Source organism: Bos taurus, chromosome 11 (assembly GCF_002263795.3).
Source record: "Bos taurus isolate L1 Dominette 01449 registration number 42190680 breed Hereford chromosome 11, ARS-UCD2.0, whole genome shotgun sequence".
Taxonomy (NCBI): Eukaryota; Metazoa; Chordata; class Mammalia; order Artiodactyla; family Bovidae; genus Bos; species Bos taurus.
In genome coordinates this window covers 100,205,497-100,228,318 of record NC_037338.1, presented here as the reverse complement: position 1 = coordinate 100,228,318, position 22,822 = coordinate 100,205,497, and the positions used below count along the sequence as shown (strand labels likewise).

At 48.9% G+C, this 22,822-nt stretch overlaps 2 protein-coding genes and 1 pseudogene across 7 annotated transcripts in view; 1 reads left to right on the top strand and 2 right to left on the bottom strand.

The window, feature by feature from the left end:
* Nucleotides 1-13,307, bottom strand: part of USP20 (ubiquitin specific peptidase 20) — a 44,206-nt gene extending 30,899 nt beyond the window's left edge. The window contains exons 1-2 of one of the 4 annotated variants that reach the window (XM_024998400.2): nucleotides 13,140-13,307; nucleotides 3,411-3,525 (exon numbers count right to left, since the gene is read on the bottom strand). The gene's annotated coding sequence lies outside the window, so the exon portion shown is untranslated. Of the gene's footprint in view, nucleotides 1-3,410; nucleotides 3,526-4,155; nucleotides 4,482-13,139 lie in introns of those variants that run through there. The other 3 variants (XM_059891082.1, NM_001105333.1, XM_059891081.1) reach the window with 3 other exon arrangements.
* Nucleotides 6-3,381, bottom strand: LOC132346641 (prefoldin subunit 2-like; annotated as a pseudogene).
* A 206-nt stretch (nucleotides 13,308-13,513) lies between the features above and the next one.
* On the top strand, nucleotides 13,514-22,059 carry C11H9orf78 (chromosome 11 C9orf78 homolog). Of its 3 annotated transcripts, XM_005213303.5 has the most exons (9): nucleotides 13,514-13,639; nucleotides 14,004-14,063; nucleotides 16,446-16,497; nucleotides 16,632-16,702; nucleotides 17,233-17,310; nucleotides 17,849-18,046; nucleotides 19,047-19,183; nucleotides 19,287-19,385; nucleotides 21,400-22,059. In XM_005213303.5, the coding sequence occupies exons 1-9, from the start codon at nucleotides 13,557-13,559 to the stop codon at nucleotides 21,489-21,491; spliced, it is 870 nt and encodes a 289-aa protein (XP_005213360.1). In that variant the 5' UTR covers nucleotides 13,514-13,556; the 3' UTR covers nucleotides 21,492-22,059. The 3 variants fall into 3 exon arrangements, with proteins under 3 accessions (XP_005213360.1, XP_005213361.1, NP_001069516.1); XM_005213304.5 differs by lacking the exon at nucleotides 14,004-14,063; NM_001076048.1 differs by lacking the exon at nucleotides 16,446-16,497 and having other exon boundaries at nucleotides 13,531-13,639; nucleotides 14,004-14,058; nucleotides 16,647-16,702.
* Nucleotides 22,060-22,822: the final 763 nt, after the last annotated feature.

Sequence of the window (22,822 nt, the reverse complement as noted above, 5' to 3'; positions counted from 1 at the left end):
TAAGGAAACACAAGGGATCCTGGGTTAATGGCAGCCCCTGCCGGCTGGAGGCAGGAGAGGCTGAGGGGTTAAGTGCATACTTGGGTCTCGAGCCCCAGATCTGTCACGTACTTGCTGGTGACCCAGAGAAGCTACTTAACTGCTCTGAGCCTCACCCTCTTCGCCTGACGATTGGAGAAGGAGATAACACCTTCCGGAAGGGTTGCTCAGAAGATTCACTAAGGAAATATCAGCGAAATGCCTGGCCCAGGGACAGCAAGTGCAGGGAGATGATTAGAATTCAAGCGCTGGGTGTGATGATGAGAACTGTTGATAGGGAAGACACAAGGGTGCTTCCTGCATTTGGGGAGCTGCCTGTTAGGGAATCTAAAACTGCAGTCCTGTTGAGAGACACCAGCTCCCTGACCTGGAGACCACTCTACACTAGGGGGCAGCAGCGGGCAGGGTAGAGAGGCCAGGGCTGAAAACCAAGGAGAAAGGCAAAACCAGAAGGGGACTGCGCTCTTCTCTGAGCAAGCAAGCTCCCTCTTCTCAAGAGCTTCAGAGAGGCCAGGTGACCCAAAGGCCACTTATCTCACTTCCTGTGAGAAACCCCACTTACAGAAGAATCTTTAAACTCCAAGATACTAGAGGAGGAAGTCAGAGCAGCAGCTCCTCCAGATAATGTTATTTGAGAATGAGAAAGTCGCAGAGAAGGGCGGGCAAACCAAGCTAGGAAGGGGTCTGAAGATGTTCGCTGAAGCACCAACGGTGGTGTAACTGGGTGACAGATTTCATAAGAGCTGTGTGGTTGTTGCTTTTGTTTTGTTTTTTTTTTTTTTACAATTATAAAAACAAAACTCAGACGATATACTTTTTAAAGTACAAGGTATAGGAGCAAAATAGAGGGCTTCCCTGGAGGCTCAGACGGTAAAGCGTCTGCCTGCAATGCAGAAGACCTGAGTTCGATCCCTGGGTCAGGAAGATCCCCTGGAGAAGGAAATGGCAACCCACTCCAGTACTCTTGCCTGAAAAATCCCCTGGACAGAGAAGCCTGGGAGGCTACAGTCCACTGGGTCACAAAGAGTCAGACACGACTGGGCAACTTCACTTCAGTTTCTGGTGACTCAGTGGTAAAGAATCTGCCTGCCAATGCAGGAGATACGAGTTTCATCTCTGGGTCAGGAAGATCCCCTGGAGGAGGAAATGGCAACCCACTCCAGTATTCTTGCCTGGGAAATCCCATGGACAGACGAGCCTGGGAGGGTTAGAGTCCATGGGGTCACGAAAGAGTCGGACATGACTTAGCAACTAAACGACAGTAACAATAAAGTAAAATAAACTGCTGATGATATTGTGGCAAACTTCCATCCTGACGCTCTTCTGTGCATAATTCTCTCTTTTTTTTCCCTGACCAAAACATTGAATTAACAAAAAAATATTACAATGGCAGAGAAAATAATAATAACAATAAAGAGAAATTCGAAGTGGGAATCAGGGTAGAAAACAATGCAAAGACTTTGGTTCCTAGGAGACCAACACGCCGGCTGAGCTGGCCTTAGCCCCAGCGCCTTCTGAGTTTTCCTTGGCTGCTGGCTTCTTGCCTTCCCCCAGGAGACGAAGGTTGTGCTTTTCCCAGAATTCATTTAGTTCTTTTCCCTTTGCCTGAAGCTGTTGTGTCAGCGTCTCTGTGATCTTCTGTATCTGCTCCTTGTAGTTCCCCAAGGCAGGCGGCGCCTCTTGGATGGTCCGCTCCCCCAGCACCCCTCCAAGCATGAGGCAGGACTTGCGGGTTTCATCTGCCTCCTTCAGAGTGTCAGTCACTGCGCTGTGCTCATCCAACTCCATCGCCAGCTCCTTCAGAGTATCAGTCACTGCGCTGTGCTCATCCAACTCCATCGCCAGCTCAGCGGCCTTGGACGCCAGGCCCCGCTGATCCTTCCCAAGACGGTTGAAGCCAGCGATTACCCGCTCTGTGGACACCCCTGCCCCGTGCCGCTCCCACTGCTCTCGCCGGCGAGACCGCCATTCTCCACCATCTTCACTGCCTGCTAACTAATTCTTCTCTTTTTTAAACCAGAAGGGGAAAAAAGCTATTTCAGTTTGAAAAGCAGATGCTTCCTTGGAGGGAACTCCTTGGTGTGCCGGCAGCTCTGTATTTGACTGTGGTGATGGTGACATGGACCTGTATGCATTTGTACGTATTAGTTGCTCAGTTGTGTCCGACTCTTTGCAACCCCACGGAATACAGCCCTCCAGGCTCCTCTGTCCATGGGATTCTCCAGGCAAGAATATGGAGTGGGTTGCCATTCCCCTCTCCAGGGGATCTTTCCGACCCACGGATCAAACCCAAGTCTCCTGCATTGCAGGCAGATGCCTTTGCCGTCTGAGCCACCAGCGAAAACTGCCTGGAACTGAACACACACACGTGCACGCACACACACACACACACACGAGTGCGAGTAAAACTGGTGAAGTCTGAATGAGCTCCCTGGTGTACCGGTCTCTCTGCTGGTCATGACGCTGTACTACGGATACACCAGAGATGCGGTACCACTGGGGACCGTGGGGAAGGGAACCTCCCAGCACAGTTTTTGGCAACTTACTCTGAGTCTATAATTATCTCGAAAGAAAGAAAACGTTTAAAAATAAATAAGTAAATGCTGCCGCCACCCAATATTTTAGCAGAAATTGTACCCAGGAACCTGGCTTTTGACTCTAGCTCCAAACTGTTACCAAGAAAAAGGGCCCAATCAAAGATGCAGGAGAAGCCAACGGTGCTTTAATCAAAGGCAGAGGTTGTGCAACCACCAGAGGGAGGTGGACCCCCCAAGCGCCCTCCTGCAAGCCCCACCCCACCCCAAAAGATCTGCCCACGGTGAAGTGGCCCAGACTCCACGCCAGACAGGAGTGACTGGTGCTGACGAGGGGCCAAACTTAGTGTTTTCCACGCATTCTTCCCCTGAAAGCTTCCCCGGCCACCTCAGAGGCGGGGCTTTCCCCGTTTTATAGATGACTAAACAGGACACCTCTAGTCCCAGGTCTTGCAGACGGGAGCTCCAGGACTGGGGCCAAAACCCAAGTGGGTCAGACTCTTGGCCCGCTCTTTGGAACGTACAGAAAATGCAAACATAGGCAGAAGGAGACAGAAGTGTGTAACCCACCCCCAAGCACTCATCACCTGGCTTCACAATTAATCCATGGCCAACCTTGCTGAATCTCAACCTGCCACTTCCTCCTTTGTGCAGCAAATCCCAGATATCATATCATTTCATCCGCATACGTCTTTCTATGAGACTCAAAAAAGAAAAAAAAAAAAAAAAAACCCACACAACCAAGATTCTATCATTTCACCTAAAAAGAAAAATCTATACTTCCTTCTTGGTCCGTGTGTAAGGGCGACACCTGAGTGGGAGAGGCTGAAGGCCTACCTCTGTGCAAAGCGACAGCCCCCGGAGGCAGTCACCCTCCGCATTCTTCGGTCCCGGCCAACGGTGGTGAGTTGCTGCGCTGGGCTGGGGTGAGCACAGGCTTCTGCTGGGGAACCTGGGAAGACAAACCAGCACACTTCATGTCGTTCTGTTAACCTTAAAAATCACTCTCAAGGCTTCCCTGGGGGTCCAGTAGTTAGGAGTCGGCCTTGTGATGCAAGGGACACCAGGTTGACCTCTGGTCTGGGAAGATCCCCACGTGCCTTGGAACAACTAAGTCCTTGAGCCACAACTGCTGAGCCTGTGCTGAAGAGCCCAGGAGCGGCACCTACTGAAGCCCGAGCACCTACAGCCTGTACTCTGCAGCAAGGGAAGCCCACACACTGCAACGGAGGGTGGCCCCCACCGGCTGCAACTGGAGAAGGCGTGCTCGCAGCAGCGAAGACCCAGCACGGCCAACATCAAAATAAAATACATACATAAACCTTGAAAAAGAAACATTCTCAACACCAAGCAGAAGCTATAAACAGCCCACAATTCCTCCTGAGGGAGGGGGGGCAGGGAGTGAATTTTTGGACATTTGGGGCATCCACAGGCTAGACATACGCTCCAGTATGTCTCCAGGGACAATGAAAACACACCACTGCTGGGACGGCTGAAGAAGGCTTGGGTGGAGCTGGCAAACAGGGTCAGCCCTCCCCCCAGGGGGGTGTCAGACCCCTCACTAGTCACTGCTGGGCATTACCTTTGTGATCCCCGAGAGATGGTTTGGCAGCAGAGGGCCACGGGGGGCCGCTCCGACAACTGCTCCCCGCTGGACCAGAGGATCCACCCTTTCCACGAGTGCCTCAGATCGTGGAAGCACTCAGATCATCCTTTTGATCTGAGACCCTCAGATCAGCCTTCCAGCCTCCCAAGAACTTCCCGCTGCTCAGGACCCCTGACCCCCGGGTCGGGAGCAAGCCTAGGCTACTGACACAACAGGGTGCGTCTGCGCGTCAACACTAGCCCCCCGTGGTGGGCCACGTCTTCTAGGCGCGGGCAGTTCAAAGAGGGAGAGGCGGTTAGAAGCTACCATTTAAAACGGTCACGTGACAATGACGGGGCTCAAGGTTCTGAATTCCAAGCCTCCTCACTTGAAGTCAGACTTGTAGTTTTTTCGTTTCCACTGAGGTCAAGTGTGCTGGGTGGCTGCCAGCTTCACACTATTTTAAGCTGCAGTATGTGGGCTTTTCAGTGTCTTTGGTATGCGCTCCATCTTTTGGGCTAGATGGTGAAGCCAGGTCATGAGCGGGAGACTCCATGCCAGGAACACTGCCCCGGACAAGGACGACGGTCGACAGGCCCACTCCTGAGTCACAGGTGCCATCCTACGACTCAGGTTCTTGCAACTTCAGATAGAAGAAGCAGAAGAAAAAAAAAAAAAGCCCTGTGGCAAACAAACCTGTGTACTGTCGCTGCCCCTGCTTCATGGATGAAGAAACAGAACTGGAGTTTAAGGAGCCAGGAACCTGGCCAAGATCAATTCTGGGCTAGTAAACAGTGGGCGGGGACCTGACTGGTCTATCCAGCGCACAGCCTTGCTCTAAGTCAGGGGTCAGCACACTTTTTCTACAAAGGCCCAGGTAGGAAATATTTTAGGCTTTGCGGGCCACGCTGATCTTTATCACGTACATTAATTTTATTAAAACCAAACCAAACAGCCTTTTTCTATTTACAGGCTAGGCAGGAGATGAAACGTTTTAATCCAGCATGGAAATTAACGAGGCAGAAACAAAGGAGTGAAGAGGAGACCCTTTTCTGGATGAGTCATGGGGTGAAGAGCTGCGCTCTCAAGCCAGCCAGGTAGCAGCCTGGGGCACTTCCTGGGTTGGGGCTTCCGGGACCTCTCAGGGGCTGATGCCCTTCTCTGAAATGGTCCCCAAGTGTCTTGTTCACTCTCTGTGGGCCTGGAGATCTCCAGGGAAGGAGGTTCTGCTCCCCAAGGTGCTCTCAGGGGTCTGGGGAGAAACAAGCACAGACCTAAGAGGGGAACCTCATGTACCAAGGATGCCAGACACAGGTTCCTCTTATTTTCAAAACTTTAAAGATGATACTTAAAAGTAACCTATTAGGGTCTGTATTACAAAAGCAACACAAATTCATCATAGAGTTTGTAGAAGGGACTCTCCTGATGATCCAGTGGTTAAGAATCCGTTTGCCAAGGCAGGGGACACAGGCTGGATCCCTGGCCTGGGAAGATTCCACGTGCCGAGGGGCAACTAAGCCTTTGTGTCCCAACTACTGAGCCTGCGTGCTGCAACTACACCCATGCTCTGCGAGAAGAGAAGCCACTGCAGTGAGAAGCCTGTACCGCAACTAGAGAGGGAGCCAAATAAAGCAACGAAGACCCAGTACAGTAAGAAAATAAAGTAAAACATTGTAGAAAATGCAGATGAACAAAAAAGAAGGAAACAAAAATCGCTTGGGACTTCCCTAGTGGTCTAGTGGTTGAGACTCCATGCTGTGGAGGCAGAAGGTTCAATTCCTGGTCAGGGAACTAGACCCCACATGCTGCAGCCAAATAAATAAATATTAAAGAACATAAGCCAAAACATAACAGATTTAATTTGCATACAGCTTTTGGAGGTTCACATTCTGTTTCCCATGTCACTAAATTTCTTTTCAACAACTTCATTGCTGGGCTTCCCTTGTGGCTCAGCTGGTAAAGAATCCGCCTGCAATGCAGGAGACCTGAGGTGGGAAGATCCCCTGGAGGAGGGAACGGCTACCCACTCCAGTATTCTGGCCTGGAGAATTCCATGGGCTGTGTGGTCCATGGGGTTGCAAAGAGCCAGGCAGGACTGAGTGTGCTTATATGCTTCCCACATCACTTAATTTTTTTTAACAACTTCATTTCTAGTGGCTGGATAATATCACACCACATATAATCTAAGCTCTACAATACCTTACTCAATCATTCTCCTACTGGTAGACACAGGATATCTGTGAGTGTGTGTGTGTATGGCAGTGAGGATTATTTTAGAATATAAGTCTTTGACTACATCTTTGATCAAAAGAAAAATTACTGGGTCAAAATATTTGTTTTGAAAGTACTAGATATATACCGACAAGTTTTCCTCCAGAAACATTATATAAATTTATTGGCCTCCCAACAGTGTCTGAGCAACATAGAAAGTTTAAGGCTTACTAATATTTTTTTAAAGTTAATGTTTAAAAATCAGTTTATAGAAACAGACTCACAGATATGGAAAACAAACTATGGTTACCAAAGGGGAAGGGGAGGAGGAATAAATTAGGAGGTTGGGATAAGTATATACACACACTACTATATATAAAGAGATAACCAACAAGGGCCTACTCTATAACGCAAGGAATTATACTCAATAGTTTGCAATAATCTATAGGGGAAAAGAATCTGAATAAAACATAAATTCACGTATGTATGTATAACTGAAGCACTGCGCTGTACACCTGAAACTAACATGACACTGTAAATCAACTAGACTTCAATTTAAGAAAGCCAGTTTATATATGGGGAAATGTCGAGTGGTAGTATCAAAAACTAGATGCTTAGTATTCTATGCAGGACCTGAAACATCTGAAGTGCACAAGTCTACAAGGATCACACTCTGATGACCCCGGCCGTCTAAAAGCTGTCATTTTGCTTTATCTTGGTCCCCAGTCAACGCTGACCAGGCACCTTCCTGGGTGATGGGAAACAAGCCAGGCATGGGCGCTGCCCTCATGGGACACAGAGTTCCCTGTTTCAACACCAGGGTGCCTGTGTGCAGCCATGAAGGATATTATAATCGCTCACGGGAGCCACTTTCCGTTCTTACCGCAGTCAGCTGCTCCGCAGGCGTCACCCCTGGAGTTGACTACGATCACGGAGGGCAATAATGGGGACAGCTAGACCCGCGTTCAGCTCCTCGATCTTGTCACTCACAAGCTGGTGTCTTTAGCTAAAATCACCAATCCTCAGTTTCCTCATCCAGGAAAATGGGGACAAAGACAGCAGGTGGCTGGTAGGGTGACTGAGAAGATGAGGTGGGACAACACATAGCAAGGATTTAGCGTAACGACTTCTGATCATAGGGACTTGCTCAGAGTTTGTATTTATCTGAACAGCAAGCACCTCCCTACTAGTCCAGTGGCTAAGACTCCAAGCTTCCAACGCCGGGGCCCCAGGTTCATCCTTGGTCAGGGAACTAGATCCCACATGCTGCAACAAAAGATCCTGTGTGTGGCAACTAAGACCCAGCACAGCCAAATAAATAATTTTTTTTAAATAAATTTTTTAAAAAAGAGGAAGAATGTTCAAAAAATGCTCGGTACTATAAAGTTTGTTGTGGCGCTCAGTCACTTAGTCGTGTCCGACTCTTTGTGACCCCATGGACTGTAGCCCGCCAGGCTCCTCTGTCCATGGAATTCTCCAGGCAATACTGGAGTGGGTTGCCATTTCCTCCTCCAGGGGATCTTCCCAATCCAGGGATCGAACCCTGGTCTCCTGCAATGGCAGGTAGATTCTTTACCACTGTGCTGCCTGGGAAGCCTGTAAAGTATGTCACTGGCTGTGTTTTTGGTTTTGTTTTAAATTATGTATTTATTTATTTTATATAAAAGGTAATTAAATCATATTAATGTTGGCAGAAACCAACATAACATTGTAAAGCAATTATCCTCCAATTAAAAATAAGCAAACTATCCCCCCAAAAGTAAAGTAGTTCAGTTCAGTGAGGTCTTTAGGGTGGACCTTAATCCAATGTGACTGGTGTCCTTATAAGAGGAGGAGATTTGGATCCACCAAGAGGCACCAAAAGAAAGGACCATGTGAGGACATAGCAAGAAAGTCACCACCGGTATGTCAAGGGGAAGTCTTAGAAGAAATCAAACCTGCTGACCTCTTGCTTGGACCCCCAGCCTACAGAACCGTGAGAAAATAAATTTCTGTTGTGTAAGTCATCCAGCCTGTGGTACTCTGTTATGGCAGCCCGGGGAAACTGACACAGTGTTAGATCAACATTAAAGCTTCTGAAGATGGGGACTTCCCTGGTGGTCCAGTGGTTGAGAATCCGCCTTCCAATGCAGGGGATGTGGGTTTGATCCCTGGTCAGGGAACTTGGATCCCCATGCCTCTGAGCAACTAACCCGAGCTCTGCAACTAAGCCCTGATGTAGTTAAAAAAAAAAAAAGCTTCTCAAGATGAAAACCATTTTCTGGTTATGTATCCTTGTTCTTAGATGATTCCTCCTAAATATTGAAGGGCAAAGGGTCATGATATCTGCAACTTACTCTTAAATGGATTGGCAAGAATAATTCTGATGATGATGAATATATAAATACATAGAGAGTAAATGGGGCAAAAATGTTAACAGTTGGTGGATATAGGTAAAGGGTAAATGGCATTTCATTTTATGACTCTTTTTACTTGTCTGGGTTTGACTTTTTTCAAAATAGAAACTTTTGTTTTGTTTGTTTCAAATTCTTTATTACACATCATGGTTGCACAATTTGAGGCTGGTTAAATACCACTGGCTTTCAATTTTTCTTTGAATATTTTCCAGATCACTACATGCAAGTGACCATGAAAATATTTGGCATTTTAAAAATTTGAAACACTGAACAGGCGCTTACATGATCAAAATAGAAACTTTTTAAAGATTCCTTTTATCTCACTTAAGATGGGAGCAGAGAAGGGTCTTTTGGAAAAGGTAACCTTAACTCACGTCAACGAATGTGAGCTTGAGCAAGCTCTGGGTGTTGGTGATGGACAGGGAAGCCTGGCGTGCTGCAGTCCATGGGGTCGCAAAGAGTTGGACACACCTGAGCGACTGAACAACAGCTCAACAACAGGAGCTCCAGGACCGAGTGCCTACTCTGAGCCAGGCGTGATGGGCAGCGCTTCACTACATACTCTCGGGTGAGGACAGCTGTTTCTTATTTTATGGAGGAAGAACGGAGGCTCTGAGATGGGAAGCCACTTGCCCAAGACCACAGAGCAAGGCAGTGGGACAGCGGGAAGTGAGCCAGGTGGGGTGAGCCTTCCCATCCTTCCCTCTGTGCAAAATAAACGGAAAGGACACAGAAGGTGTTTAATAAAGACTGAAAAGGAAAGATACCTCCACTGTGGGGAGGCCTGGATTTGGGCATGGGCCCTCTTGAGAGCAGCAGCTCCGTGGTGCTGTTAAGAGTCACCGCCCCATAGCTGGTATTCGAGATGCCAGCCAAGGGGCTGCGCCTCCGCTACAGACACCCAGGGCACCTCTCCCTCCTGACCCACCAGACCCACCTCCTCTCGGCGACGAGAAAGCAGGAGGAGAGGAGGCAGGCTGGCAGATCTGGCAGAGAGCCTGCCCACTGCAGGCCCCGGATGAGATGGCTAAGAGGCTTCTTGTCCTGAACAAGGGCGGGTGAGTCCCCCCTCCCCGGGGCCTTCATGGAGTGATGGGGAAAGCCACCCCCACTTCAGCCCCGCACAGGGGCACAGGCAGTGAGGCAGCACATCTGGGCACCACCACTGAGACCAGGCCTCAGGGGCCCATTACTCATCAACTTCCTGGAGGCTCTGGCTACATCCTTCTGCCAGCTGCGAGCCCAGCTCCTCAGGATTTAAAGGTGATGCTGCCAACTCCGGCACCAACACAAGGACACCCCCTGCCCTGATCCTCACCACACTGGCCACCCCACACACCTGTGCCCACACCTTTCCATGCTCCCCTCTACCCCACAAAACATGTCCCCTTTACCTCCCGCTCCTGCCTGCTCCCCACTCTACTTCCAAGCCATCCCCTTGCCCCCAAATTCCTCTCTTTAACCAGACTTAATACGCCAAGTCCACTGTCCTTCCAACTCTCAAGGCAGGACCCTCAGCCCTTCTTTCTTGCCAAGTTCTGCTTGCCCCCATTCAGGATGGCCCTGTGAACTGGAAACGGATACCAACAGACCTCACGAAATCCTCACAATCACCCTGGAGGTCAGGCAACATTGAGAGCAAAATCCATCTCCGCCTCCATCACTAAAAGAGGGAAGGCTGAGGCTCAGAGAGGGGAAGCAACTGGCTGGGGGTCGCACAGCTACAGAACAGCTGAGCCAGGATTCAAACCCAGGACTGCCTAACCCAAAGTCAGTGCTCTGAACTGTCAGCTCTACCAGCTGCCAAACAGCTTGGAGTGGGGATGATGACCTTCAGGTCCTCAGACCCAAATGCCCAACCCCAAGGGTGGCTTCCCCTGGCCTTCCTCACAAGCAACTCTTCTGAGTCATTCTCCACACAGCACTTTTTTCTGCTTAATTTCAGTTCCTTAAGTTTAGGTTAACATCCTTGCACGGCCTGAAGCCCGGTACTGCACTCTGTCCAAGGGGCCATAAGAGTCCGTTAATTGGGGTTATGGCTGCTCCATGCTGGCAGTCCCTGGGGGCTGACAGGCTAGAGGCAGTGACTGGCCCAGGTCACTGAGAAGCTGCAAACCCTGGAGTAAGTAAAAGCAGAAACTCAGACCAGGACCCCTAAAACCACGAAGCAGGAGAGGATTAGAGAGGTTCATGCTGAAGTCACACGACCAGCGGATGGCAGAGCAGGGGCTCTGGTGGGGAAAGGCTCCTGTCCAGGCTCACACAGCAAGCTGGCAGAACTGGTCCTTGAACCCAGGGCCTACAGTTCAGTCCACTGCTTTGTCATGTCACCGACCAAACCACAAACCAGAACACCAATTTAAATCTGCAAGTCAATTCTCTCTCGATCCTGATTCCCTCCCCTTGCTCTACTTTTTTTTACCCATAGCATCACCTTCTAACACCTTTACATAGTTATCAGGTTATCTGAACATAAAGTCCATGAGTTCAGGGGGTCTTTAGTCTCTTTTGCTCCCTGACGTATTTCAAGCACCCAAAGCAGTGCCCTGTATACTGAAAGCTCAGTAAATATTTGCTGAATAAGTAAGTCTGTCCCACACTCAATGAATACTTACTATGGCCAGGCTGTGAGCTGCAATCATTTTGCTGGATTGCAAAATGATTTTCCTAAATCGACCTAGACATTAATGCTCACTGAGACAAGCCCACATTTCACCTGGTTCCAGGAGCTAGTGCACGAACCCAAACTCAAGCCAAACCTGGACACTTTCTTCAAGAACCAAACCTTCAAACCAAACGAAAAACATGGCATTTCTCTGAACTGAAGAGAACTCAGATTTCCCACAGGCTCCCTCCGAGAAGCAGTTTCAACCCACCCCCTAAAAGGCCCAGCCAAGTTCAGAGGATCTGCAGCCCCTCAGCCCAGCCACAGGCCACCAGATTCACCCCTGCCACTTCTGCAGCATCACTTCTGCTAAACTCAACTCAGTCAGACCGAGGTTATCAGTGTGCACGCTGGTCTTGCCCAGCAGGGACAGTACATCTGTACCAGATGGTCCTTCCTGGGATATCAGCAGAAATGTCCTTGGCCTTGCAGCCCTCTCCTTAGTGCTGTCCAGTACCCACTGGTGGGAGGGATCCTGGGAGGGCAACATTGGAGCCAACTCTGACAGCGTGAGAGCTGCAGGCGTCCACTCCCTGGGTTCCTGCGGCAGTTCCCAAGGAGCGTCTCCTGCAGCCATCACAGACGAGGGGCCCAGTGACCCCCATGTGCATCTGGGTTTGGTTGAACCAGACTGCAGAGGGTTAGACCTGGACACTTTTAAACTATGGCTTTTCATCAAAACCACAAGGCTGTTCCAACAAGTCCCGAGTCTACTATCTGTCTCAGTACACGGAAGACGACGGCAACCTCAGAGGAGACTGTTCCAGAGAACAGTAAGGCATTCCAGAAATGCTGCCCGACTTCCGGATGGTCTTCACGAGGAGGGAACCTGCAGAAAACCAACACTACTGTGCCAGGTACTGAGCGCAAGGTGCCGCGAGGGAGGCCTGTAACTGATTTCTACTCCCCCTTCCAGCTGTGTTCCCTGAGGTACACACTGCCTCTCTGAGCCCTGGTGTCTTCCTTGGCAAAATGAGAAACAATAATTGAATCTACTTCCTAGGACTGTTGGATGAGTTTAATGAAATAATGCTGAGTCCAGTGCCTGCCACGTTAAGCGCTTAATAAGAGGTAGTTCTTGCTAAGGAAAGGACAGACAGCATATTGAAAAAAGGAAAACTAATAAGGGCTTGCTAGATGTCCCATAAGCCATTATTTATGCCTTTAGTTATATCCTAAGCGTCGGTTGATTCCTGTTTTTCAAATAAACTTAATCCTCAGAGCATCCTCGGGTAGAAGGGGCGGAGGCCAGAGCGACAGTCCTCGTGACAAAGGACGAAAACAAGGCCCCCGAAGGTCCCGGGAAGCGGCCAGCAAGCACCCTCTGCCCTCAAACCCTCCCGAGTGGGTTCAAAACACCAGACACGACTCTCCTCCGGGAGAAGTGGCTGGAAGCGATCGTTAGCTGGGGAGTCGGGGCTGGGGCTTTAATTCATCACGGCTAAGAAGTGGTTATCTTTTGTCCCTACAGGAAAAAAAAAGTGCACGTCAGGGCCCAGACCGGAGGAAAGAAGTCAGCGGTCCGAGACGCCACAAGCGTGCTTTCAACGCTGGGGCAGGCCCAGGCAGAAATGAAAGAGACGGCGCCCCCTATTCCGGAGCCTAGGGGCCCGAAGTGGGGCGCCCGGGGCCCGAATAGATACCCTGGGCGCCGGCCGGAGGAGGGGTCAGGGCAGTGGCGGCCGAGGGGGGTCCCGGGCTCCGCTCACCTGGCCACGGCGTTATGCGCACCAGGCAGGGCCAGGTTCCCGCCGGCCCGGAGCCGGACTGGGGTCGCCCCTGCTCGGAGAGACCCGGCCCCCTGAAACAGCCGGCGGCGGCCCGGAACTCACCTGCAGTCGCAACCGCGCCGCCACCGCCGCCTGTCAGTCAAGCGCGCCCTCCGAGCCGCGGGCGCAGGGTCTTGAGGCCCGGCCAGCCGCGCCCCGCCTCCTCCCCCCTGGGCTGCCCAATCGGGAGAGGCCGACGCCACGGACGGGGGCGTGGTCAGATGGGCGTGTGGACTGGGGGCGGGGCCGGAGCTGGGGGCGGGGCCGGGCTGGGCCGGCGCTCTGACCTCAAAGCCGCGCGCCGGAAGTATCCCAGTTCTCGGCGCAGAGGCTCTGGACAGCAGTGCCGGTGCGACTATGCCGGTCACCGGGAAGACTTTCCGCCGGCGCCGCGCCGACTCGGAGTCGGAGGAAGACGAGCAGGACTCAGAGGAGGTTCGGTGCGTTTGGGGTGGGATCCTACGGGGCAGGAAGAGAGAGGCAACCTAAGGGGACTCACGACCAGCCGGGTACCTCGTTGACACCATTGCTGTGAGCGGAGTCGTTACCCCTCTGCGAACGAAGAAAACGAGGCTCCTAGGGATGAGACCGCCGCCCCAAGGTCTCATGGTTGGGAGGGGTGCCCCTGGGATGCGAAGTGGATCTGACTCCTGGTGTGTCGAGACACAGTCACTCTCTGGACCACTGCGGGCGGCTAGACGGCCAGTCATTGGTGTCCGTCGAAGCTGCCTTTTGACTCTTTGAGTTCCGTGAAGGGTATCTCAGCCTGTGCGTTGCCTTTTTATTTATTTTTTCTCTTCTAAGATTAAAACTGGAAGAGACCCGAGAGGTGCAGAACTTGAGGAAGAGGCCCAACGGGGTGAGGTGGGTACCGCTTGGGAGTAGAGGACCCAGAACAGGAGGGGATGACAGAGACACCACCTCCCCCGACTCCTCTCACCCCGCCCGGGTCGTTGTCACAAATATATTCTCAGACATAGACAGCCCCTTTTCTTGACAAACTTTACACTTTGTACTTCCTGGAGAGGGATTCAAGCGTTGTTGTTTGCAAATGTTCAACCAGGACATGCCCTGAGCCTTGTGGTCTTGAAGTTTGCTCCAGAGCTACCATGGGCTTCCCTGATAGCTCAGTTGGTAAAGAATCCGCCTGCAATGCAGGAGACCCTGGTTAGATTCTTGGGTCTGGAAGATCTGCTGGAGAAGGGATAGGCTACCCACTCCAGTATTCTTGGGCTTCCCTTGTGGCTCAGCTGGTTAAGAATCCGCTTGCAATACGGGCAACTTGGGTTCGATTCCTGGGTTGGGAAGATTCCCCTGGAGAAGGGAAAGGCTACCCACTCCAGTATTCTGGCCTGCAGAATTACATGGACTGTGTATTCCATGGGATCGCAAAGACTTGGACACAACTGAGCAAGTTTCACTTCTTCCAGAGTTACAGGTCATTGCTTGTGTTTTTTGGTTTGTTTTTGTTTTAATTCCAATACTTTGGCCACCTGATATGAAGAACCGACTCACTGGAAAAGACCCTGATACTGGGAAAGATTGAAGGCGGGAGGAGAAGGGGACGACAGAGGATGAGATGGTTGGATGGCATCACCAACACGATGGACATGAGTTTGAGTAGGCTCTGGGAGTTGGTGATGGACAGGGAGGCCTGGCGTGCTGCAGTCCATGGGTTTGCAAAGAGTCGGACACGACTGAGCGGCTGACCTGAGCTGATGGCTGCACTGGGTCTTTGTTTCTATGCAGGGGCTTTCTCTGGTTGCAGTGCTTGGACTTCTCATTGTAGTGGCTTTTCTTGTTTCAAAAGATGGGCTCTAGGGTGCCCAGACTTCAGGACTCATGGCATGTGGGCTCCGTTGTGACTCACAAGCTTAGTTGCCCCTCAGCTTGCAGAATCTTCCCCCGCCAGGGATCAAACCCATGTCCCCTGCATTGGCAGGTGGATCCTTAACTACTGGACCACCAGGGAAGTCCAGACTAGTGTCTTTATTACACTTCAATTAATTGTGAAATGCACACTGATTGTTAAGGGTTTGGGAAATTTAGAAAGGTATAATCAAGAAAATAAATAGTACCTATAATTCTCCCATAAAGAGGTAACCAATATTGACATTTAATGTTCTTCCCTGCCTGTTTTTTCTCTCTCTTTTGTAAAGACTGTGAGCAGCCTTATTTTTATTCTATGCTTCAGTACTCTCCTCTTATCCACAGGGGCTATGTTCCAAGACCCCCAGTGGATGCCTGAAGCTTGAATAGTATCTAATCTTATGCAGACTATTTTTCCCCACACTGATAGGTGGGTCGTGTATACAGTGTGGACCCTCGGGACCAAAGGGTGGTTCACTTCCTCTGTTGGACCAGGCAAGAGGGCAGAGATTCGTCACACTGTTCATAATAGCTGATAGATAATTTAAAACTTACGAATTTTTTTATTACTGGAATTTTCTGTTTAATATTTTTGGACCATAGGTAACTGACACTGTGAAAAGTAAAACCACAGCTAAGGGGGGGGGGGTAACTACTGTATTTTCAATTCATGATATTGTGGGTATTCATCCACATTGTGGGTAATCGCCCCCCCAAAAAAAAACCTTTTTGATAGCTGCATAATATTCCACCAGATATACATACCATAATTTAACTTGCCCCCTCTGTTTTGGGATCTGTAGGTCATTGTGCCAAATTTCACCACCAAATAAGGCTGCAATAGTATTTTCCTACACTTGTCTTTAGCTTCATTTTCTGTGAGGGCAAAATCTTAGAAATGAGGTTTCTAAGCCAAGATAATGCCAAATGACTTTGTAGGAAAGTGTACCACTTAGGTGAACACTACCCCCATCTCTAGCATCTAGAGCGTCTCTCTCGCTTTCTCATTGTTTCATAACATTTATTTTATTTATTTGGCTGCACCAGGTCTTAGTTGTGGCACATGGGATCTTCAGTCTTCGTTGAAGCATGCAAACTCTTAGTTGCTGCATGTGGGATAATTCCCCGACCAGGGCCCCTGCATTGAAAGTGCAGAGTCTTAGCCACTGGACCACAGGAGAAGTCCCTAGAGTGTCTCTTGATCCCTGTTATTCTTGTAGGCTTTCCATGTGACTTTGGTGTCCACTGCTCAAATCTTAACCCCGCACTAATGTTGCAGACTTCCTAAATGTTTCTTCAGACTTCCTAAATGTTTCTCCTCATCTTTGAACTGTGCCATTTCTCTCTCTCTCTCCTCTGCTTTTTGGTTATTCTCAGTGCTGTTGCCCTGCTGGTGGGAGAGAAAGTACAAGAAGAGACCACTCTAGTGGTGAGTTGTGGGACCCTCCCTGGGCAGTGGGAAGATGTGACTGCTCTTCAGTGGGTGATTGAGTTTTCTTTAAGAACAAAACATTCCACTGCGAGTTACATAGATGTTGCTTCTCCGCTGTTTGCTTTCTGCAGGATGATCCCTTTCAGATGAAGACAGGCGGGATGGTGGACATGAAGAAACTAAAGGAAAGGGGCAAAGATAAGTACGTGCAAAACAGGCTCAGATACAAACTCACCTGCACCGCCTGCCAGCCAGGGAGCTGGGGCCTGCTGCAGCTTGTATACGGCTTGAAGTGCCCTTTGTGCTCTGTAAAGAGTATGTTGTTTAAAAGCAAAGAAAACAGAAACTCTTCAAACGTTAACTTAGTGTAACGTAGGTAGGCACCTCTTGTAAGGGTGCATTATATATTGTCTTTCAAACCCACGTGGAAGTTATTTTTCTTTTTTAAGAAAAACATAGAAAACACAATTACCAAAATAATACAAGCAACGCAAAAGTGAAAAATAAATATATCTACTCTCTCCCCCTGAAGTATCTCCAGAGGCCATCAGTGTGCTTGCGTATATTCCTGGAGTTCCTTCTGGTTACGTGTTATATATGTATCTTATTTTTTCCAACTATGGACAGGATGTTGTACATTTCATTGCATACTTGTTTTATTCATGTAGCATCATATTCAGCCTCATTTATATGTGACTCTAAGGCTCTCCTTCACTGTTCTCTTTTTTGTAGGATCAGCGAAGAGGAAGACCTCCATCTGGGGACATCATTTTCCGCAGAAACCAACCGAAGGGACGAGGATGCCGACATGTAGGTGTCAGTCTTTTCAGCGCTGAGCGATTGGAGGTGGGCTCCAGCCAGATAGTGTCTGACATTTAGTCACAGATGACATTTCTAATCTTATCCAAAAACAGCAAATTTGACCCCTCTTGTGTCCCTGGTCCCCCTTACCCCACCACCTCAGGCTTGAGAACTTTGAAAACCTCAAGATTTCTTTAAGAACGTGGTTCTTAGAATTTTTAAATTCCTTGGCTGGTAATATTCCCATCCCACCCCTTAAAGAAAATTGTAGGGAGAAACATTGGACTTGCCCATTTTTCATTTTGCCACCAAGGCTGTTAAATAAAAACTGCCATCAAAGAAACTTCCACATAATGTGGTGGGACAGGATCTCATTGTATAGACTAGTGCTTTAAATTGAAAACTTTTAGCTTGATTTAAAAACTGAAAAGTTATTTTTCTCACTTCTCCATGGAATGATGACAACTTCATCATCACCCATCATGGCTCTGGGCCAGGGTTGGAACTGTCCTGCCCCTCCCTGAGGCCTGCGGGTATCTCATTTCAGGATGAAGTACATTGAGACAGAACTGAAGAAGCGGAAAGGGATCGTGGAACATGAGGAACAGAAAGTCAAGCCAAAGAATGCAGAGGATTGCCTTTATGAGCTGCCAGAAAACATCCGGGTTTCCTCGGCAAAGAAGACGGAGGAGATGCTGTCTAACCAGATGCTGAGCGGCATCCCCGAGGTGGACCTCGGCATCGAGTGAGTTTCAGACCCACAGTTGCGCCTCTCTCCCGCCCCTAGGCAGAAGGGCTAGCTCTCTGCTTTCCAGGTAACAGTTAAGGGGGCTGTTTCTTAACCTGTCTCCTTGGAAATCCACAGATACAAACTTACCCTCTCTGGCCTGCTGACATGGTTGCTGCCCAGAGTTTCTTTGGGTTGATCAGAGGAGTTAAAGACCCTAGGTACTGTCACCACCAAAAACAAAAGTATTTGTTTTATTTTATAAAGTAGAGGGATACTTTCTTTCTGTTTTTTCTTTTATATTTATTTATTAATTTGGCTGCTTCGGGTCTAAGTTGCAGCATTCTGGATCTTTTCATTGTGACATGCTGGCTTCTCGCTAGTTGTGGCGTACGGGCTTACCATGGCGTGTGGAATCTTAGTTTCCCAACCAGGGATCACACGCAAGTCCCCTGCATTGGAAGGTGGATTCTTAACCACTGGGCCACCGGGGAAGTTCTGAAAGTGTTTGTTTTTGTTTAGCCTTTGTTCACAGTCCTTCCAATAGGTGCTTGTAGTCTCCCGCTCGCTTCAGCAGGAGCAGTGATAAGGTTCACCCACCCCGTGATCCTCCTTTCATTTCAACTACAAAGCATCTGCTCTAAAAGGGGACTTTTGTGGAGGAAATACAGGGTCAGAATCTTCTTCGGGTGTGGTAGAAAGTTGGGAGACGTCTGAGTTCTCACCTCTTTGCTGGCCTCACTGGCTTTGAGCCTTAGGGAGTTCACCTGTTCACCTGACCTCTGGCTCAGTTTCCCCTCAATCAGAAGAGAGTAAGTCCTGCATCTCCCATGCTGTGAGAGTGCCATGATGTTCTGGTCGCAGGGGAGTTGGTGAACTGTAGAGAGCTGTGCCCTGAGAAAGATGACATCCTTATGCAGCTGAGTGAGGAGGGGTGCTTTGAGCCCCTCCAGTCAGTTCCATCTGAGGCCCGCAGTGGCAGAGCTCTAACTGTGGAGTGGCCCCTCTCTCCCCACAGTGCGAAAATAAAAAACATCATCTCCACGGAGGACGCCAAGGCCCGCCTGCTGGCTGAGCAGCAGAACAAGAAGAAGGACAGCGAGACCTCCTTCGTGCCCACCAACATGGCTGTCAACTACGTGCAGCACAACCGATGTGAGCGCCGCGTCTCCGGGGCGGCGGCTCCTCCCCGCACCCCTGGGCTCAGGTGCCTGGGCCCTGTTCTGTCTGACACACCCCCTGGTCTCTTTCGGTCCAGTTTACCACGAGGAGCTCAACGCTCCCATACGGAGAAACAAAGAGGAGCCCAAAGCCCGACCCTTGCGAGTGGGGGACACAGAGAAGCCGGAGCCTGAGCGTGAGTACAGCAGGGGCCTCAGGGCCGCTGGGGGCGGCCGTGGCCCAGGGTCGGTGGAGGCGGGGAGGGGTGGCGCTTGGGCTTTGGGGCCAAGGCATCTGGGTTCTAGTTCTTTCTCTGGACCATGGTTATGTGCCATCTCCTTTCCAAGCCTCAGTTTCCTCACCTTTAAAATGGGGTTGGTAATAAAATGTACCACTGGGGGTTGCTCTAAGGATTCAATGGGCTATCAAGTGTAACAGAGACTCAGAAAACTTGAATAAGCAAAAACAAAAGTTACTCATGATTTCACCACCCAAAGAAGGCCACAGTTAACATTTTTTATTTTTACAATTTACTTTATTGAAGCATAGTCTATTTACAGTGTTGCATTAATTTCCACTGTATGGCAAAGTGGCTCAGTTACACGTACATATGCACGTTCTTTTTCACAGTTTTTCTGTTACGGCTTATTGCAGGATATTGAGTATAGTCCTCCGTGCTGTACAATAGATCCTTTTTTTCCCTGAGCTATACAGTGGGTTCTTTTTATTTATTTATTTTCCAGTTGTAATATAATTGCTTTCCACTGCCGTGTTAGTTTCTGGTATACACAACATTGTTACGTAGTGTTAACCCTCAGTATTCTCGGGGGGCTGGTTCCAGGACCTGCTGCCGACACCAGAATCTGTGGGTGCTCAAGCTCAAGTTCCACAGTCAGCCCTCGGTACCCACAGCTGCCAACCAACAGCGATTGCAAATGCAGCACTACACTGCCTGGGATTGGCTGTTGAACCCTAGATACCAAGGGCCAGCTCTGTAACCTTCCCGACTTCTAAAAAAGCACACACATATATTGTATACATACTTAATAGGATATCACCGCTCTTCAGTGTCTGTCCTCTGCCTGTTTGTTTGTGACAGTAAATTATATTTCCCTTTCACTGGGCACGTCACGTTCTGCTGTACAGGTAGACATCCTTTAGTCTAACTGCTTTCCTCTGGCGAGACACTCAGGCTGTTTCCCATGTTTCCCTATGTAATGATGATCGTCCATCCAGCAGTGCCCTTCCCCACGTGCTCTTAGCACCAGGCAGTATCATCTTTTTCATCAACAATGGGACAATTCTTAGGAAATGCTACATTTGCTGAGACTTCTCTTGTTCCTCCTTTTTACTTCAGAAATTATTTCCTGTAACACTTTGGCCGAGTAGTCTTTGATTCCCAAAGAGTTTCCTGTTATTAATCTCTGTTAAACAGAAATTTTAGAGGCACCAGATTTGGGTTCAACGCGTAGCTTCCTGTCACTTTCTGAGTGACCTTGAGCAAGTCAGCTAACCTCTCTGAGGAGAGACGGTAACATGCACCTGCTGGGATTTCTGGGCAGGTGAAAGGAAGTCATGTCTAAAAGCTTGTGCCATGCCTGACCTAGTCAGACTCTCAATGCAGTTAAGAGTTTGCTGAATTAGTTATTGTTCATTTGCTGAGTAACATCCAACTGTGACTCCAATGGACTGAAGAACATCAGGCTTCCCTGTCCTTTGCTATCTTCTGGAGTTTGTTCAAACTCATGTCCATTGAGTCAATGATGTTACCTAAAAATCTCATCCTCTGTCGCCTTCTTCTCCTCCTGCCCTCTATCTTTCCCAACATCAGGGTCTTTTCCCGTGAGTCAGCTCTTTACATCAGGTGGCCAAAGTATTGGAGCTTCAGCTTCAGCATCAATCCCTCCAATGAATATTCAGGATTGATTTCCTTTAGGATTGACTGGTTTGATCTCTCTGCAGTCCAAGGGACTCTGCTACTCACCTGGTCTAACACTAAAGTCAGCGTATTTCAGCTGGCACCTGACTCCACCGTGCTTGTTGCTCAGCAACACATACTCCCTGCGGCCCTCCTGTGTTCCTGTTGACCAGGGTGGGCATTGGGGCGCCTCTCGAGAGTGAGGCACAGGTGTGGTTGACCTAGCCTGTGCAGAGCTAACCTGTCAGTGGCTTCTAGCGTGGCAGACAGCTTTTCCTCTTTTCCTTCTCAGGGTCCCCTCCCAACCGCAAGCGTCCTGCTAATGAGAAGGCCACGGATGATTATCATTACGAGAAGTTCAAGAAGATGAACAGGCGGTACTGAGGGAGGCTAAATGGGGAGAGGTGCAGCGTGGGATATAAATAACTGTTGTCCACTCCCTTTATCCCCATGATAAAAGATTTCCTGGACAGAAGCCTGCTCATTGGCTAGCAGATGGCTCCCAAAACAGACTCTGTCAGTCCCACTGCTTACCTGTGGGATTTTCAGGCATTGAATTTGTAACCTTTTGAAACAATGTGTAGTTTTCCTATTTGGGGGCAAACTAGTCTTGTGAGCATTATTAAATCTTGTTTGTAAATATGTTGACTTTCTCGTAGTATTTGCCCCAGGTCAGGAGGAAATGGGTCTGTGTTTCAGGGTAAGATAATATCCTTTAGATTGGGCTTTTATTATAATACATGCTGTCATTGTCTCTTGCTTTCAAATATCTGGAGTGAGATTCAGAAATGCCTCCTTCACTGTTTACAATGGATCCAGCTGAAAGTAGAAAAATCTAGACGATCAAAGGAACACTAGTATTTTCTGACTTTTACAGTTATGTTTCTTGTCATTAAAGAAAGAAAAATAATTTCTATCATTTTAAGCATTTAAATATTAAATATGAAATGGACCTAGCCTTGTTTTGTGTCTCCTTGCACCAGCAGTGACTCAGATCATATGTTCTGGGATTGGGCAACTCGGAAGCACAGTTCCGTCACTGAGAGGGGTTCTTCTCGTTTGGGATAGGCACCAGCCTTTGAGTGACCAGGTTTGGTACCACTTGTGGTGTCGCTTTTTGTGAGGCAGGTACACAGGTTGTGATGAGGAAAGAACAGGTTGGTTGACTCCTGGGCTGAGTTAAATCAGGTATCGTGTGGTTAGTGACATTTGGCTTTGGAGTTAGATTTGAGTCCTGCTCACAGCCTCTTTATTAAATCCTTGGACACATCTGTTTGCCTTGCAGCCTGTTTTCTCATCTGTAAGAGATTTTCTTTTCTTCCCCTTCACTCAAATGCAAGGTCAGTGAAGGCAGGATTCACCTGCACCTCATTTTTTTTTCTCCAATCCCCAGGATCTAGTCCATAGGAGATCCTCAAAATTATGAATCAATGAATGAGAGGAAGTAACTGTTACCTGGGAGAGACCTGACCAACACTACCTTATCCAGGTGAGGAAGGTCAACGTCAACAGTCATAAATCATGTTGATTATATGTACCTATGATATGATGTTATAAAAATAGTATCTCTGTATATTCCTTACCCAAACCCATAACTCCAATCTAATCATAAGAAGAGCATCAAATTCCAATAGTTGAGAATCCTACAAAAGATTAGGGCTTTCCTAGGTCGCTCAGTGGTAAAGAATCCCCCTGCCAAAACGGGAGACACGAGT

Bases quoted from the DNA above. Each gene is read 5' to 3' on its own strand.
- C11H9orf78 (XM_005213303.5), top strand. From the start codon at position 13,557: ATGCCGGTCACCGGGAAGACTTTCCGCCGGCGCCGCGCCGACTCGGAG. The intron at 16,498-16,631 runs GTGAGTTGTGGG...TGCTTTCTGCAG, and splicing joins AAGAAGAGACCACTCTAGTG to GATGATCCCTTTCAGATGAA. The intron at 18,047-19,046 runs GTGAGTTTCAGA...CTCTCCCCACAG, and splicing joins GAGGTGGACCTCGGCATCGA to TGCGAAAATAAAAAACATCA.